Here is a 22,324-nt window from a genome sequence, read left to right on the forward strand (position 1 = left end):
AATGGTACACAGTGGTTCACTATATATTACATATACCTGTCAAGGTAGCCATTTAATATTGCATCCAAAGGAGTGGTTTAACATCTCATTCATCAGACTAAACCTACAAAATGTTCCACATCAATGATAAATAAAACAACCTGGTCTAAGACTGTGATACAGGTGTTGGGAGCTGACTGAACGGCATTGTTATTCATTAGTTGGGGGTACATTGAGCTGGAACATTATTTTTCACAGTAGAACCAGACATAACACTTGGGAATTAGAAGGGGGAACAATTGCAATGTCGAGCTTCCCATCTGGCATACCCAAAATGGGCTAGAGCAGAGAACCTGTCTCCCGAGAAGGAAGCTGGAAGGGACTCTGTAGGGAGAGTGTAGCTGGACAACTCTTGACAATTGCTTCAAGAAAACTTACATAGTAACCCCAATAAAAGCTCTGGGTGTTTGCATGAAGATTCTTGAGTGGAAGGTTTGTGCTACCTTACCTTCCTGTACAAGCCTTGTGACTTCTGGATATGTTGAAATCAGTTTGTTTTCCCTTTGAAAGGCAAAATAATAATAATAATAATAATAATAATAATAATAATAATAATAATAATAATAATAATAATAATAAAAAAATACCAAATTAATTACTGAAGCAATTGTAAGGGTTTGACAATTTCCAGTGCTGTAACTTGCTTGGGTTTTATAAACATAAGGCAAAGATACTAATTTTCTTCTTGGCAGAAACCACACTGTGATGTATGTAAATTACCAAGCATGCACCGACAATGTACTTAGATATATTTAAGAGATAGTAATACTGTACATAATTAAAATATTCTTTACCATATAAGTTTTATTTTTTTTCTTTAACAGTTAATGTTAACTTTAGTGTAGGTCAAGGGATGTGAGCCAGGGCTTCGCCCTTTCCTAATTTCACCTGCCTATCATTATTGACTAATTTCACCTGTCTATCATCATTGACTCCCTATTTAAACCCGGTCACAGCTCAGCTCTTTCTCTTACGTTTAGCTTTTTTGCATATGCTGCGACCCGTTCTCCCTCCCTGCTGGATCTCCTCAAAATATCGCATTCATTTCCCTATCTCATCATTTCTCATATGGAAGCTCAGTACAATACTGAGCAGCAGTGTGGAGTAGTGTTTAGGGCTCTGGACTCTTGACGGGAGAGACGTTGGTTCAATCCCAGGTGGGGGACACTGCTGCTGTACCCTTGAGCAAGGTACTTTACCTAGATTGCTCCAGTAAAAACCACTGTATAAATGGGTAATTGTATGTAAAAATAATGTGAAATCTTGTAACAATTGTAAGTCGCCCTGGATAAGGTAATCTGCTAAGAAATAAATAATAATAATACTTCTAATGCAGCTATTTTATAAGGATCGGCAACTCGCCAAACTCTGAAAAACCCTGCATGACAACAACATCAACATCCCGGTTAGAAGCAGGCATATGTAAACACTTGTTTAGATGGCTTAGACAATCGCTCCAGCACCACTGCAGTTCTTCCTTCAGCCTCTCGTTCCAATCTCCGCCGCCTCCTTCATTACATCTTCTGTTTCAGTGGCTCCATTGCTCGCCCCAGCCCAGGCCCCGGCCCCGCCCCCATCTATCAGCATTCCAGATGGTTACTGCATCTAACGTTATGCCCTCTCCCCATTGATCTGAAGGCAAGTAATAGAAGATAGCTAAGTTCCACACACGCTCCACGGTCACTGACACACATACGCTGTGCACCGCCCCGCAGTCACTGACACACATACGCTGTGCAACGCCCCGCGGTCACAGACACACATACGCTGTGCAACGCCCCACGGTCACAGACACACATACACTCTGCAACCCACTCTAAAGATAAACTTGGCCTCCTACTCGACAATCCTGGAAAGCATTCGTCAGCTCATTAACAACTTCCAAGTATCAAAATAACGCAACCCGTTATCTCTCCTCGGCCACTTCAATTTCGCAATTTGAATTATTCTCAAGGCAGAACTCATAAGCCATCACCTGATCAAGACCATGGGGCATTGGTCCTCTTCGGCAGTGAACTTCCTACATCCGATCGCTGCCAGTCTATGTCACTGCAGCTCACCAGTCTATAGCTAGTATGGCCGGAGTGGGGGCGCCCTCTCTGCCAGGACCACCAGAGGGTTTCCCCTAATAGAAGGTTTTTTTCCTCTCTGCCGAGCGGATGGCTGACACATAGCTTGTTCCACTAACCATCTATTCTTAGTTATTTTGTTTGTCATTGTTTGTCTCGTCTTGCTTTTATGTTATACATTGGCATGCTGTCTTTGTCTTCACAGGTGCGGGTTCAGCGGGGAGCCGGTGGTCCATCTTTTGGGGGGATAGTGAGTCTCATTTCCCCGACCTGGAGTTCCAGTAACTCTGCAGGTTCTTTGTGTGGTCAGAGGGGACCACCGGCCACACTATTCTTTCACAGCTCATGCACTATATCTTGCCTCAAGAAAGAAGGCTCTGTCTTACTTCCTTCTTTACCCTCCTGGGACGTGGCCCTCTTACTCTTAGTGCTCGATTCCCATAACTAACAATTATTTGTGTTCTTTCAGATTCTCTTTTCTTCCTTACGTCAAGGCTTCGTATGAGCCATTGCGTCCTCTGAGGGTTGAACCCGGTCGCTAACTGGGATCCAGTGGCAAGGCCGAGCCTATAACGACTCTCCAATAAGTCAGAGGACTCTGTCTTTTCAGAGGCCCAGAGGCCATTAAAGCTAGTCCGGCCCACCTTTTCTCTCTCCCTTGTTTGGAGGCCGAGCCTCCAATCCTAAATTGCAAAAAACACTCCCTTTCACTCGCAGCCCTAGCTACCGCTCTGTGAAACATATATTATGCAAAAACATCATAAAAGATTTTAAATTACTATACTACTACTACTACGACTACTACTGCTACTACCAATAACAATAATCAGTGATACACAGGCACCAAGCCCTGCATCCTCATTAGTTTCCCCATTTGTATTAGATAATTCCCTTCATTGATTTTGTACATTTTCAATATTCAATTTTGGCAGTAAAAAATGACAACAAGTTCAACATATGCTATGTGTGCCATTTCAGTTAAATCTAAAGCCCAGTTAAATACCAGCCAACTCAGGAAGATTACCTACAAGTTGCTGAAGTTTCCTGGCATTTTAAAAGAAACTGAAACTTCTTATTTGAGGAGAAGCAATGTTTTTTTTTATAGTTGAAATGTTCACCTACCAGCTAAGAAGTTTCTCCGTATTAACTGATTTTGAAATTTACTGTTTAAACGAATATTACATTTCTAGTGGGCAGAATGCTATGCAACATAAGGTTTAATTGGTGTCATTCATAATGAATATGATTTATTTAAGCAAGAAGACCTGAAGGGTGAACTTGTTACACAATACTATTTTTTTTAATAAGAAATTCATCTTTGGATGGATAGATATTAAGCTGCCCTTCACAATGGGTTTCTCTTGGCTGCTTGGGGACTGCCTGGAGAATGGCAGGGTCACATCAAAACACCCAGGTGCTCACAGCTCCCCCATTGCCACAGAACCTACAGAAACTGCATACACACGGGCATCTGTTAATTAATGGGTAAACACCAATTAGGAAAGAAGAATTTTGATAAGGGCTGATAAGGTGCAGTGATTAGTTACCTTAGGACAACTTTGCACATTTTAAGAACTTCACAGTTATTATTTAGTTTAATTGCTTAACATTGGTCCAGAGACAGAAATGAATGTCATTAATGCAGATAAGCCAAGATAACACCGATTCCATATGGGTTTAGTAATCACATCACATGGGATTTAACAGTGTGTGTGTTTCTAATAGTTTAGTACACTACACAACCAAGGGAGACATAACAGGTACAGCTAAGGCTTACAGCTTTAGCCAAAAGTTTTGCATCACCTAGAATTTTACGATTGCGACATAATTAAAAAAAAATGTAATCTAAGAAACTACAGAATGATATTGCATAAGTCTACTGGAAGCCATAATAGTAAAACAGTATTCATGTTAGATTTTGAAATGTCACATTTTTCAATTTTTGTCAGTTTTTCGTTAAGTATACTGAAAACTACAAAGCAGTATGTAATTCAATATGTTAACGTAACATTATTCAGCAGGTTTCATTCGACTTTATGAAGCAAAATTAGTTAATTCTAAAGGGTGATGCACAACCTTTGGCCATAGCTGTACTGTAGTAGGTAAATATTTAGTATATCTTGGAACATACTGTACAGACAAAGCTATTTAGCAAGTTTAAAAGTTGACATTTCTGGCCTGTACTATATCAATTCTGCTATAAGAAAATCTGGTAATATTATGGTAACATACAGAAAGTGAAGCACTGAATGCAAACTATAATAATGTTGCGGTCAACTTGAAAACTTGTCTACATTTAATAGGTAATTCATACAGTATTTAGCAAGTTAAATAAGCATTGATGGCTGGGCTTCTGAGAGGCGCATCCGGTAAAGGTGCTCCGTGTGGAGTGCAGGATGTGCCCTATAGCCTGGAGGTCGCCAGTTCGAGCCCAGGCTATTCCACTGCCAACCGTGGATGGGAGTTCCCAGGGGGTGGCGCGCAATTGGCCGAGTGCTGCCTGAGGGGGGGGGAGGACTTAGGTCGGCCAGGATGTCCTCGGCTCACTGTGCACCAGCGACCCCTGTAGACTGGCTGGGTGCCTGTGGGCTTGCCTGTAAGCTGCCCAGAGCTGCATTATCCTGACACTGTAGCTCTGGGTTGGCCGCATGGCAGGCCTGCAGAGTGAAAAGAAACGGTCAGCTGATGGCACACGCTTTGGAGGTAGCGGTGAGCTGAGCCTAAAATACAATTGGATAATTCAAATTGGGAGAAAAACGGGGTAAAATCAATTGGTGACTATTACATTTATAAATAATAAGAAGCAGCATTGGAATCTCATGGACCTTTAAGAAAGTAGGAAGTTGTCTTGAAAGTAAGTATTTCTTTGACACTCAATTTTCAGTCAGTATAACTCAATGTGCTGTCATGCACTGGCCCGTGCTGTGCTTTGGGGATTTTCAATTGCAGCTGGTGGAGTAAAGGCATCATCCAGTTTGATAAATTGATTATGCTCCCATATATATTTCTACGTTTTTAAGGTGTTTTTCCACTTAGTGGAGTATGTATACATTTGTTAAACCTTTTGAATCCATTATGTGATAAATTACATTGTAAAGCCACTGCAGGTTAGAAAACTGTGACACGTTTTATATATATATATATATATATTTGATAACAAATATCTCACTGTAACAAGATGTCTTCCACCAAACAGGGTTTGGTTCCCCTGTGAAGAACAATGAATCAATTTTACTTGACACGAAGCTTCTTTTACTGTGCGCCTTCGTGAAATTATTTTTAAAAATGACACGAAGAAGCTCCAAGTTAGTAAACCATGTGTGCTTAGAGATCTGCTGTTGACATAAATTGTGGATAGATGCTTCTCAGAGGAGCATGTAAAAATCTACGTCCTGTCTGGGTAACGGGCAATATCCTGTTTCCCTTGCACTATTAGCACTTTCAATCAAACGGGAACATTCTAAATTGAATCATCAAATATAATGTGAATACAACATTAAAGAATCTTTTAGTAATGTCTCCTATATGGAAGTATAGCTTCTGATAGTATCAATTTCTAGTAATGTTAAAACTGGTAAAACTATAAGAAACTTGTTGCCGGACTTTTAGGACTTTTAAAGTACTGTAAATGCATACTGGCATACTTTCAATTTGTATAACTTTACTTTCACAAGCATACATTTTTACAATCAAAAGATATATATTTGAAAAGAATATAGAAATCTGGGCTAGTTTGTATGGATATTATTTGCATTTTAACTGAAACAGTGTCTTGCTGCTCTCATCTTACTGTACAGTCTGACACCCTGATCATATGACTTTTTCTCACTGCTGTATTAATATCAACAGCCTCTGGAGGATCTAGTCTTAAGGTCTGGCCTCTGTTTTAATGTCACATACCAAAACTTAACAGTCAAGCTAGGGAGACCACAAGATGGGCCAAGGTATGCTGAAACAGTTTGGGACCATTCAGGTTTATTTACTCACATCAGACTGCATTCTTATCAGGATTATAGGCCGGCTTTCATCCACAAACGTGTTTAAATGTTTATCAACTACAATTTTAGTTACTTTTAATCATCCATAAACAAACAGCTATTCTTTTATTTATTTTACAAGAAATTCAGACTACACAAGTGTATAATTATAGTATAGACCAGTGGTTAAAGTCCAGGGCTTGTAACCAGAAGGTCACTAGTTCATATCCCACCTCTGCCACTGACTGACTCACTGTGTGACCGGGAGCAAGTCACATAACCTCTTTGTGCTCCATCTTGTAGATGAGATGTTAAATTCATTGTCCTATTGTAAGTGACTGCAGATAATGCAGAGTTCACAGCCTACCTCTGTAAAGCACTTTGTGATGGTGGTCCACTATGAAAGGCCTATATAAAGACTATTATATATTTCAGAGGTTTGCTTTTTTTATTACTGTGGTGCTGAAACAAGAATTGCAACCTTCAACAAGTGAAAAGGCAGAACAAGCTCAGATTTAGCAAGCATTCAGAATTTCAATCCTCAGTGGTTTTGTTATTAAAATTGTTTTATCTGGTACATCCATTTACAAAGTTTTCATTGGCAGCATAAAGCAAATTTCGCGCATCATCAGGAAACATTTGCTATTTTGTTGAAGGTGAGATTTCCTGTAGCAGATTCAGTTGTCAGACATAACCTTTTGCACATATTTATTTATGTTCCTGATAAGTAAAAAAACATCTAAACTGTTTTTTATAGTCATAAATATTAATAAGCTAGAAAGCAATTGAATTATCATGTTAAATATTCAAACATGTTACTGTGCTTAAAAATATAGGTCCATTCTCTGTAAAACAGTGTGAGAAATAAACAATTTTGAAACCACATAAAAATGTTAGTACTGTATATTGGGGATGCGGATTGGGTGAAAATCAGCTTGTATACTATACATTTGTTTATAATACTTTATATAATAATAATAAACAGCATAGCTAATTGTACTGTGTCATAATTTCTCTCTGATACAAAGTATCACAGATCACATACATTAATATCAGGGTCTACTATATATTATTCAAAATTAAAAAGCCATTAAATAAGTGACTTTTTGATTTCTCGATGTGCCACCTTCAAGAAAAATTTTAAAAAAATAAAAAAAAAGCAAAAGCTCAAATCATATGGCTCCTGGGTCAAGGGGACAGTTTGGTTCTTTTTAGCTCACAGCCCAAATCTGGTACTTTTTGCCTGTCCAAACTGAACTTTCACAAAATGTCCCTGTTAAATACTGTCATATTGGGAATTTGTTGTACTTATCCAAACAGCTGACAATCATTTTGCTGCCATTCTAAAGCTCACAGGCTTGTCTAACGTGATCTCTTTCTACCATATTTTTACTGGATTTCTCAATGATAGTTGATAGATTTTTCTGATCTATATAAACACATGAAGTGCAGGCCATTTTTATGGTGAATAACCTAATCCTGGACAGGAACATGTTGTAACCACCTGGAAAGAAGCAGGATGTACACAGCTGGTTGTTAGCTGCTGTCCAACATTCCTCAGCCTTCAATTAGTGCCAGTGCTCTGCGCCTTCATTAAAATCAGCCTGCGAGCAGATAGTTGCAGATGGCCACAGGATGTTTAACATGCTTTAGAGCTTTGCCCTCGTATTAAAAATCATCTAGATAATGGAAAAGAAACACAATGTATGATGGGAAGAAATAAATTAATGCTACTATATAATCCGTAAATAATTGTAGACTGTAAATATTTTAGAATCAAGCCACACTTTTTCACCAGCCAAAGGATTCTTAATTCTCGCTTTTTTTTTTTAAAACAACCAAAGCCAATGTTAATTTTTCTACATTTTTCTTTTCCCAATTAAAATCGCATTATTTGGTTGTGGAGAAATAAGCACTTTCTGAAACAATAGGCTGACTGTTGCTCAACTAACTAGTAGGCCACGTAAAAGCTGCATCTCTATGTGTTGCATGTTTGTTTCAGTAACAAAGACAGCAGGTTTGTCAAGCTCTGGTGTATGTGCTTGGTAAGTCGGTGCTTCAGAATCCTAGACTGCACAAATTACTGATGCTTCATAAGGAAGTGCCTCACAAGAGAGGAGTCAAGGCCAAGATTCAGTGTTTAGTGGGGCTTTTACTTTTTGTGTGAAAGTGAATTGATCAGGTCTTTCTGATATTGCCCTAAATTACTGTTGCACAGTTTTGATATGCTGAGGCATCCTGTAAATTGCAAACGTCAGAACACCAGCATGCAGATTCTAAAAGAACCACTGTCATGTGGACTGCCATCTTAACACGGTCTATTCAGGATTAACATGCATCTTAGATTGTTCCAGGATTTTAATTACAGTGCAGGTTGTTCCGTTTCAGAAGAGCGGATGCAGCAGAAACTGGCAGTATGTGCTGCCTTATGCACAAGGGTCATATCAAGGTAATTGGTGGAGATTAACTGACGATCATATTTAAACATGTGACCAGGCAGAGCAAAAGGTCACTCTGGATTTATTTTACCATCTGTCATAAAGTTCATATCTCAAACAGTCTTGGCAGCATATATTTTGGATAATATGCATGCATTAGCGTCAATAAATCACAAGTTCGATGATTATGGTATGGACCTAGGCTATCATTAATGTTCAGCGAATAGCTCATTAACAAGGACTACTAAAGAAAGCTGGTATATGTTTGTATGTGCATTGCATGATGTGAAATTCAAAAAAGGAAATAGCCTCAGTTGCCATTTTAACCCCCTACTGTTGGTGTTTAACTATTCAAAAGATGATGCCAACAGATTTGAAAGGTCACTGACAGATAATTGGGATTCCACATACAGTTAGCACTTAATTTAGACAATTGTGTTAGGTACAGTCAAAGGAAAAAATAAAAATCAAATCTTTACATATTTCAGCACCTAGATGTGTTCCAATTGTCTGGTGGAAAGTTTGGTATAACTACCTGGGGTGGAAATGTTTTAGAAGTGTAATAAAATAAGCACTGACAGTCCAATGTTTCTCTCTGCAAGCTTAGCTACTGAATGTCATATTGTAAAATAAAATAAAATTAAAATAACCTATTTCTAGAAAGAGTGTTGGTATTGCTTTTTGTCAAAAATAAATGCACAACACAGGTTATTTGAATAATGTTACAATCTCTGATACTGATGACACAATATACTTCTTAACTACGTGGGATAGAAATAAGTGAAAGTGTTAAATTTCATTCAGGGTACCAAGATGAATTTAAAAAAGCACCTGGTTAGAAATATAGCTATGAAGTTTTATCTTCAAATAACACACCTCCAATTAAGTGACTTACCAGTATGGCGTTTCCTAATATAAATCCATCAATGCTTTTGGGACGAGAAGGAAAGACTGTAAATGCCAGCAACAAAGAGGTACTGCCAACACTCACTTTGCAAATACATTAATAACCTGTTTGACATTTACAATTGCATATTTGTTGCCATACCACATTCTCAGTCAAATAAAACTGATTCATATCAGCTGGAGTACACTTTACATTTTTGTTTTGGTTAAAAAAAAAATGGATACATACCTATTTATTTTAAAAGAAATTAAACAATGCTAGTATTTTATACATAAATGAATGTACCCAAGTCATCAAACCATGTGCTGTATTCTTCCCGTGTGTACTATTTGTTCTGCTAATGAAAAACCCACATGGGCCAGTGCACTAGGTTAGCAGGTTTACCTTGGGGAAATCGGAAACATGGTATAGGTTACAGCACTAAACGCAAACCACATTTTTTGCACACAGATGCATGATACTGTTCTTTATGTAGTACAATAATGGAGTTAATAAAATGGGTGACGATATTTGTACTGTAGAACATGAAATCATGCCATAGTTGTCATTTATTTTTCTTCAGTATGTTGAAGGGACAAGGAACCAAATACCCCTCCTCGTTTACCACATGGAAGAGGTTACAGGCAATGTGCACTGTTTCACCATCCGCCAGCCATAAGCAAGCACTGAAACACATAGACTGTCCTCACAGTCCTGGAATTGTCCTAGTACTAATAATGTTGTTGCAGCTTTCTTTCAGTGATCTAAAACCGTATTATTACAGTTTTTGATACACAGACTGGAACAGTACACTGGTACATACAAATTCTTATTAACATAAAAAAGCTTTGACAATAACCCCTAAAGTCTGTAACTGTAAAATGCTTAATACATTAGTGCACCTAAGTTATTTTGTAACACATACACCATATGCTTGAGTAAAAGCTTCACAAATTTGGGCCAGGAACCTAACCAGGACATAATCGAATTCATCCTGCCAGTAAACTGCTGCTGCAGCAGGTGTTTCCTTGTTCCTATCAACAGCCATACAAGGACTCAAATTAGCCACTTACAGAGACCATTACTGAAAGCGCAAGTCTCCTCTAACCCACTTATTACTGCTTATATGAGCTAGGACTGGCTTGAGCGTTTACTCTTTCTAACGAAACATGAATGCCCTCTCTGGGGCACATTATTCTTCCTGCGATTTCCTGATCTCATAATGTAAACTGAGGCTATATGAGGTTTCTAAAGCCACATATATATTTTTTTTAGTTGAGTGGAAAGATTTGCACCATTAAAAAAACAAAACAAAACAAGTAAAAGCATATTAAATCAGTTTCTAAATATCATAAAATGACAACACAGGTGAGATGTGGATGAAATATGAAGTACGTATCATTAACAGGTTTAGACACAGTAATGACTATTAAAAGAATATGACATTATATTAAACTGTACTGTACTAATAATGGAGATACCTGTTGGTACCATGTAAATATGAAGTCACCATCTCAAATATTCCTGTAGCTGAGACTGTAATAGTATGTCAGCTGCTGCTTTTTAAAATTCAAGTCTATAAAATATCATAGAATACAGTACTGAACACAAAGCCAATATCTCAGTCACATGACCAAAATATGGCAGCTACAATAAGTCACAGGTCAACCTTACATTTGATCCGAGTTTCCATAACATTGCACAGAATTACAAAAAATAGGGGATACCTAATTATCACAAATTCTGTGCCTAAAATCAAGGTTTAAAAAACAAAACATTTGTGTATAATGAGGTGTGTAGTATTGACGTTAAAAGCCTTCCACTTGTTTAAGTGAATTTAGTAGAACGTTCCATTTTTTTGACACCCACGCCAGATAACACGGACCACATGGCTCTTAACTTTTGTACATTAGTAGTACGGGGTAATTGCTGACTACAAGCTAAAGGGCAAAGCATGGTCACAAAAGACCATTAATATTGCAATTAAACTAAATTCAAACATGTCATATCTGGGGACTAATTCCACAATTTGACAGATTTAGAAATTATGGCTCATTACATTCTAGTCATAAATTCACTGCTTCACGCCACGACCAGTGGGAGCTATAGTAATTAGAAGTTTTTGAAAGTCATGTGTTTTGACATGTTTAAAAAATCACTGCCGACAATTTCACAATTACAAAAACGGGTCTTTATTACACAATTTGATTTGTGCAAATACTTAAAGAATCATGTTTATTGTATTTTAGATAAGCATGTATAACAAATTGCAGTATAAAGTTTATTTTCTCAACAAGCCAAATTTCTTATTTAATAAAAGTGTTGTGCCAGAACTGTATTTTTTATATGTTCTGGTATGTAAGTGACTTGTTATGGGCATGTACAACAGGGTTTAATCATCACCCATTATCTAAAACATCTCAAAACTAGGATGCAAGTTTTCCTGTAAACCTGAGAGCGTGCATTGATTTCCCTCTTAAAAATAGGCAAATAATACAATTGCAGTGGTTCCCCAAATGCAATTAATTTCCAATTAGTTTTCCCCCAGAAGAAGGGTTTCAAGAACAGTGGCTGTTGTACCAATGTTAGCAGTCATCCCATCCACTCACTTTTCAATGGTAGAATGAGTGCACTTGTGGAATTATTTATTTAAATAAATATGTGGTAAAGATCTGGAGTAATATTTCCAATGTGTTTTTCTTGAAGGTTTCATTTATGAAAACAATTAAACCCAACCCTCCAAAGTTGTGTTAATCCTGAAACTTTTTCAAAAGGCACTCCATATGCCTAGAAGGCAAACACATTTAAAAATCTCTCATGCATCTGGAGTTTATTTTCAGCAAGCAATTGTAGGTCCCTTACTGTATCTGCATTTGCTGGAAAAACCCAGAATCTCACTTGCTATTTCACTTACAAGCTTCAGCCATGACCTTGTGATGAATGTTACAGATGCTGACTTTAACACAGAAAGTTTATAGCCACACAGATTACAAGTTTGTGGTTCACAGACTTCTGCTGAGAGGTCACCACTTATTTCTCACTAAGTTTTAATCAAAAGTCAATGAGCCAAACAGTTAAGTTGGAGAGAAAACATCAAAATCAAATCACAGCAGGCACAACGGGAATTTCATTCATTTTAAATTACCCCATTTTTCTACCATCCTTGTGTTATTTGCATGAGTTATTTTTTTTATTTTTTTAAATTTAATAGAGGGTTGATAAATTTGAAAAGGGACCAAATTCACCAAGCAGCATGCAATAACTAGGCCAACATGAGCCTGACAAGCCCACTGCTGGGGATATATGAACATGCTGGAAGACACTAAGCCACTGCAGTGTCCTACAGTAGTCTTTATTATAAAACAGAAACTGAGGCATGTGAACATTGCTGAAACAAAACAGCTTTTTTTGTTTTAAATTTGCACAAAACCCATGAAAACTTTTTTTTTAAATCAAAAAGAATTATAGTCCTGAACAACATCTCAAAGACACATGACCAATATGGTAGCTACAGTAAGTCACAGGTCAGGAAGAACTTATATTTCCTCAGAGGAGTTTCCATAACATGGAAAATATTAAGTCGGTAACTCAAATTGCTTGACATTCTCAATCCCCAGCCAGTAAATACAACAGCTATCAGTATTTTGAAAAAGTAAACCAAGAGGACCTACCTATGTGACACATATACTGTACGTAGACAATTCCATATAGAATAAATACTGCATCCCCAGATCCCAATACTTTAACAGTGGTATTCACTTCCAATCTACTCCATTCCCAATAGTATCCTAAATTACTGAACAGCAGTTCAGAGCCTTGTTTCATACAGCTCTAACTGTTTCACTGAAACTAGGTTTTCAACTAGGTAATTAAGGAGCTTGTTTGAACAAGTTCTTTGATTGGGATAGACTGAAAAGGAGCCAAGTGAGAACCACTGCTCTATTGTTATATTCATAACTGGATATAAATGTTCAGACAGGCCTTGTTATATTTTCTCTGGCTCTGTTACTCTAAATGACATGTGCTAAAGAGTGTTCTAACCAGGTTTCATCACAACTGGATAAGCAGTTCTATAGATGAATGAAGAAATAATAATACAAAAAATAAATAAAAATCACACTTTCAGGGCAGCTTTAGATTTTAAATATTTATCATGATAACTTGCAAAAGGATTACAGTGTGGAAGAACAAATATATCTGCATCAGCCAATTCTTTGAAAAGAGGCTTATTATAAAATATATTGAAACACATTTTGACTACACTAAGGCTGCTTGCGACACATACTAAAAAATAAAAATAACTTGCTAAACAAACATGCAAACAGAACACTGGAAAGCACGACCACACTTCCTTGTTTTAATTAACAATGACAATATTTCGTGTCAGCAAGTCTTTTTTTCACCCTCATTTTAAATTCTAAACACCCACAGTACTTTTAACATTGTGTTAATGTTTAGTTCAGATTTATTCCAAAGCGCTCGGCTCTCATCCTTTTCTTAGCCTAGAGGGAGGGAAAACAATTAGCTTTACAGGTTTAGTTCTTATAAAACAGTGAAATAAAGTAAATAAATTATACTTTCCGTTTACCTGATTATCAAGCAGACCTGTTGTATCCATCACAATTCCAAATCGTTCCTTTCTCTTCCTTAATTTTTCTTGACAAACCTAATTAAGTAATATGCATTAGATTCAGCAGTAATAATTTCTACACAAAGCAACATTTAGTAGAATAGTCTACTGATAAATGGAATATGCAGCTTTGGGTAGTCTTCAATGAGTTGTACTAGGGTTATTTGAATTCTTTCAGCACTTTCACGTTGCAGAAAGACTACCTTAGGATAACTACAAACTAGCTTCAGTGTCTTAGAATGAAAAATAAATACACTTAGACACCGGTTTCTTACATCTGTTTTTGAAAACTCAAAGATAAATGATATATGTAACAGAACCATGCCTGTACTAGTGAGCGGATTTGGTATATTGTGGATGCATAAGATATATACTGGCTGGAATGTTTTACTCTGGTTTAACATTACATCTAGGAAACAATACAGTTGGTACAAATACACTGGTATAAATGATAAACTGAAGAAAACTAACTGCTCACTGTTTTATCACAACTGTACTTCTTGTGGTGGTAAGTGGTAGGTATATCCCAGCATTAATTAATCTTTTATTGATACACTGGTCATGAAAACAATAAGCCTGTATAAATAGTTTATATATATCTATATATATATATATATATCTTTACTTCAAGCTCTACAAAGGTTGTTCTTTCATGCTCCTCGCACCTGCACATGTTCTTGATTAGCAGGAGTGAAGTACGGCACGTGCGCCCCTGTAAAACAGGCTGCACGTGCCAGTGAAATGAGGCCGAGTTAGCATTTTCAATCCCACAGACAGCAAACGTGTCATACAAGAATGAACAACCATGAGAATAGATTATGTTGCTGCCTGTGTCATATAGAGGAATCACTTAACACCATTACTTTACTGAGAGATTAAAATGGGACCTTTAATTTAGGCAGAATTACAAACAATCAGGAATAACAACACTGCTATCCTGCCTTTAAGTAACCATAGGGAAACATAACTGAAAATACAATAAGTCTTGAAACACTCACTATTCTAATTCAGGCTTCACATTATACAGACCCATCTTTTGAAGAAATATTTTAGCTTAAAAAACAAACAGTAATACTTGACAAAACACAACTTACCGGATTTTGTTTAATTTCTGTGTCACCTGTAAGGAAAGTGATAAATTACATGAAGTGAACACCAGGCTATGGCATGTATTGCTTACACAGTTCTATAATTTAACAAACGATCATGTTGGATAGCCTCACTCTACAAATTCAGTGATGCAACGTGTACACACAGCATAAACATATAAACAGGAGCACTAACTTCTGTTCCTGTGATTAGTTTCAGCTGTCAAGGTTATCAAATGCATATCATCTTCTGGGATTAGAATAAAACAATTACCAAACACACCTGCTCCAGCACTGTAAATTGGGTATGTTGAGAACCCAAGAATGTCTCCAAAACATTTGTCTTACCGTAAACTGGAATGCCAAACCTATTAAAAAAAAAAAAAACATGATTATGATCTATATTGACAAAGAAAATACAGATTTTTTTCAGCTGTAATTAGAGTTTAATTACATGTTAATACTCCCCCTCTCTACAATATACTGCAGATGTACACTATCCAAATCCAATGTGGACCAAAGATCCTTGTGTTCCATTCTGGGAAGACTATATCTTTCCAACACTTACAATGGATTACCCCTAAGGGTGCTGGACTGCAACTAGATATGACAGTGTAATTACATCTCAACAAGGTACGCCAGTATCCAAATATAGCATATACATATAAAAGGATCAAACCCAGTCTTGTGGGTCAGAGGATAGCAATCTGTTCCCCCCAGTTAAAAGATCAAGTCAAGTAAACACTTGTTTGAAAAATTTGTGCCAACAGTTGTTTCAATACAAGTGAATGACAAATGGATAAGCAGTCTATTTGCTAACTGGTTTAAAAAAAAAGGATTAACTGTACATATTACAAAATAAGAAATGGAATGAGCATACCGAGCAGCTCTGGCTTCTTTCTTTGCTTGATCACTGGCAGACTTGCCGAATCTTTCCGTTCTCTTCTTAAGCCGCTAATCAAAGACAATAAAATATATAGATAAATAAAACCAACGATATACTTATACTAAAATGCATATAAATATGCTATCGTTTTCCTAATTTGATAAGACTATTCAATTTGATCAAGTGCCCTTTGCACAGTCACATTGAAAAAAATAAAAATCTAACTTTTACATATATATATATATCTCCAACTTATAATATATATCCACTTGTCCCCAGTGACAGAAACTGGTATGGCAGCACACTCCTGTAGATCCTTTAGATTTTGAACAGTTCAATAGGGTGAAATACTCAGCATCTCATTAAAACCAATCTTTATTGATATCCATTTGTTTTAAAAAGCGCAGAACAATGCGTTTCGACACATTGGTGTTTTCATCAGGTTACAAACTATCAATGTTGATAGATTAAATATATATATACATAACCAAGGAGTGCCACTTTTTTGTAACAGACAGACAATTTAATCTGATGCATCACAAAAAAAAAAAAAAAAAGATTTAGGATTAAAATATTGAACAAACCTCTTCTTTCGTCATGGATGCAACAGTTTTAATGCTCAGTTTTTCTGCCTGCCTGGAACACAAATTTCCAACCTCTGGTCCGGAGACCACTTGTGGTACTGGAGTCAGGGGATTTCTAGGGGGAAAAAATGTAAATGAGGCTTCCGTGTCCACTACACAACCAAAGTGTAGGGTTTGTAACTTCAAAACTAGCTCTATTTTCCAATCTTTACTTACTTGACATGTTCTTGCAAAGATTCTTCATCCTCAAGTATATCCAACTCCTCTTCCTTTGAGGAACGGAAAACAGAGGTACAATTCATCAAAAGCAATGGCAAACTCAAAATGTACACAAAGACAACCAACTCTACTAATTACTAGGGCAAAGCTAAGGGTCATCTCATTTATCAAGGGTTCCATCACTAAGCAATACAAAAAAATGTAACACAGCATTTCTTTAGCTTCATCAGCTCACTTGGGTCATCAAAACCTAGATCCTGGTGTCCAACATATTGTCCAAATGAATGTCAATAACAGTTGGATGGCCAGTTCAACATACTAATATACATGAGACAGGGTACTGATCTGCGCAGCTGGTTGGAGCAGACCTGTGGTTCAGTTCCCCCCCCCCACATGTAAACATTTTAAAAATTGAGACCATTTGAATGACAATGAATAAATACTTTTAAAATGTATTCATTTGACTACAAAATAAGCCTTCAAAAAATAACTGCTATAATATAACCAATTCACCATAAACAAAGAAGCTGAAAATACTGAAAGCTTTGCACCCTCTGCATGTACTCCATATTAATTTACTTTAATATAACAAACTGTACTGTAATATAACACTAAAGTTAAACCTTATTAAGAATTAAGTATTATACTATGCAGTAACTGATGTAGAGAGGGAGTTTTGTTTCATGATACCCTAAGAAAGAGATGATGTTGTAGAAAAAACTGTATAAAAAAAACAACTGTGCTATGAAAAAAATATACAAAAAGGTCTAGTCAACCAATGCACAACAGGGGCTGAAATAACCCTCTAATATTTAAAGTAACAGGCGCTACTCTTTAAAACATTATGTACTTGACTAGACCATCTTAATCTCCACAGTATTCTCTGAAACCATCCCCATACTTTCCAGACCCTGGGTACTCACATACAACAAGACCTGACCATGCTACTGTACACTGATAGCTTTGGACTAGAACATATAGAACTGTATTTGTATGTATTTTTTTTTTTTTTTTACTTATTACTTCTAATAATAAACTTGAGACAAAAAATCAGGCGTTTTGCTAGATTTTTATTATTATTATTGTTTTGGCAACAGGTCAAACTTAATAGGTTAATCATACATGTTATGGCAATTATTTCTAATACAGTCAACACTCACATATCCAACCATGTAAAATTTTGACTTGATTGACGGTTAAAAGCGTGATGCATATCTGATTATTTAATTTTGGCCCATTCCAACCCTTGTCCATTTTTCAGGGAACACAAAAAAGATACAATGTCAAAAATTCATAGCTGAAAGGGCTGTGTTTTAAAATAAGTAGGCTTCCATTTAGATGTACTGTAGTTGTTTTTGTTGGTACAGTACTATATTTTCAACAGAAGTAGTATTTTAATTCATAATTCAGAACGATATGATTCTGGAAAGATCACTTGCAAAAATAGATGACTGTGGACACATGGACTGTAATACAGTACATACTTTTAAATCGCATAAGTATTGTAGCAGTATGTAAAATTTCCCATTAACGACCCAACAGCAAAATTAAATCAAACTGTTACCCATGCACAGAACTGGGTAAACATAAAATGCAATGCAATTTAGCAAAAAAAGATTGCAGAATATAGGCCCTAACACAGTTCAAAAGTAAATGAAAATGCACAAAAGCAACTAAAGATCAGATTAAAAAATAAATAACAATAAATACATCACAGTATCTAAAACTGTTTAATCATTAACTGTTTTACGTTACAGTAGCTGGTCTCGTTCGCTTTGCTGTTGCTGCATTTTCGTCAGGTGAAACTGGAGGAAGCACTGTGTAACTGCACAATTAAGACTGATTTGCACAAGAGAGAAAAAAAAAAGAACACAATGCAGGGTTGTGACGGATAACCAAATAAATTGTAACATTGAAGAGATGGGCTTTGTATCAGAAAACTGGTGACGGAATCGGAAATCGCGCATGACGGGAAAGTGCATTCATTTGTTATATTATATACATATAAAATGTTAATTGATTTGTTTCTTAATACAAGGACGGTAAAACGTGACTGACGTGTATCTGAGTGCTGTATATCTGAGTGCTGACTATATTTATCAACTGCTATGTAATTTACAGTGGGCACCAACATGGATTTTTGCCTTCAAATTAATGTGCAGCAATGGTCGTTTGAATATTCATATAGTTTATCTGTGCTGAATTAAATCTGAATAGCGGCACCGATTGAGATAAGGTTGAAGAGAGTAGTTGAAAAACAGATAAAATAAGCCCCAGGACCCAGTACCGGCATTAATATGCCCGGTATGGAGTACCGGCAGAATTTCACCCCTGCCTGTAACCAAGGATATGTACCACCTGGGATACAAGAAAAGACTGAAAGAATGTCACTTCTTACCTTAGAGCTTGTACCAAAGACATCTGACTCAATGTCTTCAAAGGCAGTTTCTTCATCCACACTGTCTTCTAATTCACACAAGGAATATCAAGAAGTTGAAGTGCATTTAACAAAAATGGAAACCCCAAAGCAACACGTTTGCTGTCTTTTCAGGTTACAGTAATTTTCGGAAATTAGAAAATGTTTGCATGGTCACGTGAAATAAGGTAATACAGCGTTTAAAATGCTGCACCTACTGAGCAAAACTCCACATTTCTACATGATTGAGATAGGGCCTCAGAGGAAGTAGTCTCAATTGATAGATAATGGCAATTTAAATTTCCCAAAATAATGAAAGAAGCAATTTAGCAAATACTCTGCTACAAAATGCCATTTATCATGAAATGTGGCAGTCTGACACAGATTTAATGTTCACTATGTGGGCTTAAAAACCCACCTGTACTTAAATCAGAAACAGTGGCTGTAAAATTCATAACATTATGTTATTGATTAGCAGGAAAATCTTATGCAGGAAACAACTGCTATAAATTAAAAAAAACTGTGAGCACAAACAGTATTTTTTAGTTGCCAATTTCCATCTTGCTATACAGGTTTCCACAACAGCTAGTCCTTACTACTGATGTAAATGTGCTTTATGTGTCAACAGATCTATACTTCTACAAAAATAAGCAGGGCTACACGCAATTGCCTGCCAAGCTATGCACAGCTCCAAACAAATAAGACATCAGGCTCGAGTTTTCTGCACAACTGTTAATAATGTATATTCAAATATTAAACTCATACTGTACCATGTTCTTCTTCATCTTCATAAGCCTTTACCAGTCTTGCTAAGAGCTCAGCCTTACTCCCTTTTGTTTTCAAATTACGATGAGACAACTCCTGTTTTAGTTCTACAATCTGTAAAATGTTCTTAAATTAGAGAGACTGCAGTGTTTAAAGCAGGGGCTGTTATTCTTCTCGAAAAAACAGTATTATAGAGTCGACAAGTACGGGCAAGTGACCGCTTATCTTCTTCATAATCTCGATAGAGGTATAGTTAAAAAAGACACGTTTTTTTCAATGTTTCATATATATATGGGCTTCAGTGAGTTCAATTAAAATATGGCTCAAACCTTTCCCCAATCGACGTTTTAGCCAAACAAGATCAATCAGGTAAAATAAACCGTCTTAATTTATATGCAGCATGTTGCACGTCTTTTTTTCGACGTTATATATAATCATTTTTATTAAAGACCATGCATGAGCTAGCTAGACCCTGTCTCTGACCCGCAGGTCCTTGCAATGCAATGTTAGCATAACGTGAGCTAACCCAACAGACGTTCAAAAACGTTGCGGTTGTGCCGTCAGGGCTTTAGTTTATGTAGATGTAAGGTTTAAAATTAGACGCTACAAAGAGAGTTTACACTGGACTGAAAAAAAATTGCTGCACTTTTGCCTGCCCTCGACTTCACAATTCTCAAGTTAGTTAGTTAGGTCGGTCGGGTCGGGTTCTTCCAAATGCAGACTATGGCGTCCAGCATTCGGTCACCTTGGTTGGAACGCCATAATTGGTGGTGATCGATCATAAAAACTCCGAAGATACATTAAAGTAAATTAATACGAAGAAAGAACGCACCTTAAGTTTTGTAAAATCTCGTTCTGCTTTGACAATAGCCATTTTCGGTCTTCGCAAATCTACATTTCTCGGCTGCGCTTCCGGTTTACATAATGACGGTAGATGGTGGTTGTTGATAAACTGAAAAGCCGCCCGCTGATGATCACACATAAGTGTAATATATTCGTCACCAATTTAGATAACTGAAGAGATGCATTTGTAGAGGTAATACAATTGGTGTGTCCTTGAAGTTAAAAGTAATATAGTAGGCCAACTATTTTTTATTTTATTTTTTAAAACGAGACAATAACAAAACGAAATGTATTAGGCCTTTATTATTTACATTTATTTGACTGACGCGGTGCCCTGTTTACAGAGACCCTCCAAATTTTAAAGTGATTGCTTAGATTTCAACGTTAGTTTAGCTATTTATTTTTTATTCAGCATTTGCTTTCACAGTGTACTGTTGTTATCAATATTTTTTAAATGCGAAAATCGACATTTCAAAGGTGGGCACGGTTTATACTACCGGTGTAGTGTTAAAGTGGTACATCGTCAGAAGATGGTACCTTGACCAAAAGCGACACTTGTCGCATTGGAAGTTGTATGGAGTCAGATTTTGGTACATATGCAATCAATTCCGATCTGATAGGTGTTTTCCTATTGTCAAAAAGGTACATTTACCTTTTTTTTTTTACAAACTTAAACTGGAAACAGCGAACAGCGAACAAGACAAAATGAGAAGTCCACTGCAAAGATGCACAAGTAAAAAAAATGTACAAGACCCAAAGTATTGCATATGATAAATATTCACATACTATTTTCTTAATGATGGAAAAATATGATAAATTACATTAACAATAATGTAAAAGACTGGAAATATAAATTTAAAAAGATGTAAAAGACCAAAAGCATAACATACTAGATTTGAATTGGCACTTGCCTGCTTTCTTAGCAGAAGTTGTTTAGGCTTTCACAAGCAAACGCAATGCGCTGTGCACCACTTTTTTTACCACATACCTAAAAATAACACTGCACCGGTAGCATGGTACCAAAATATTATTACCCATGCAGATTGTGAATGTGGATGTGAAAGACAATCGTCTGTTTTAAACAGGTGTTGATCGTGCATTATTGATTCCTTTCCAAACTACCTGCCTGCCATTTGCAGATTATGTGGGTCTGTGAATAAGGCATTACTATTGGTTCCAAAATTCCAATGATAATCATTTTCATTCAATTTATGATATTATCTCATTCTGCCGATTTGTTTTATTTTTTTAAATTATTATTAAGAATTAAAAATCATTGAATATATTGTATTATTATCCTCAAATATATATGGTATATGGTCAGTTTTAAAATCAAAGAAAATCAAGGGTTAATAATACTATTTGTAAAGACTAATACTGGAATTTTTTTCATTCTGGTTTAGCCATTTACATCTGCCCAGCCTATTCACATGGCTTATTGTAATATTTGATAGGTTAATCAAGAGGGTTCACTGGGAAAATTG

The 22,324-nt window shown here is 36.4% G+C and overlaps 1 protein-coding gene across 2 annotated transcripts; it reads right to left on the bottom strand.

Annotated features, from left to right (window-relative positions):
• Positions 1-12,745: 12,745 nt before the first annotated feature.
• Positions 12,746-21,028, bottom strand: LOC117414271 (SAP domain-containing ribonucleoprotein-like). 2 transcript variants are annotated; one of them, XR_009329725.1, is made up of 10 exons: positions 20,830-21,028; positions 20,003-20,111; positions 19,215-19,282; positions 16,814-16,866; positions 16,598-16,712; positions 16,008-16,081; positions 15,411-15,495; positions 15,134-15,159; positions 13,998-14,075; positions 12,746-13,911 (listed from the first exon to the last, which is right to left on the bottom strand). XR_009329725.1 is itself a non-coding variant. In XM_059032174.1 (10 exons), the coding sequence occupies exons 1-10, from the start codon at positions 20,977-20,979 to the stop codon at positions 13,864-13,866; spliced, it is 741 nt and encodes a 246-aa protein (XP_058888157.1). In that variant the 5' UTR covers positions 20,980-21,004; the 3' UTR covers positions 13,542-13,863. The 2 variants fall into 2 exon arrangements, 1 of the variants encoding a protein (XP_058888157.1); XM_059032174.1 differs by having other exon boundaries at positions 13,542-13,911; positions 15,476-15,495; positions 20,830-21,004.
• Positions 21,029-22,324: the final 1,296 nt, after the last annotated feature.

This window comes from Acipenser ruthenus, chromosome 10 (genome assembly GCF_902713425.1).
Source record: "Acipenser ruthenus chromosome 10, fAciRut3.2 maternal haplotype, whole genome shotgun sequence".
NCBI lineage: Eukaryota > Metazoa > Chordata > Actinopteri > Acipenseriformes > Acipenseridae > Acipenser > Acipenser ruthenus.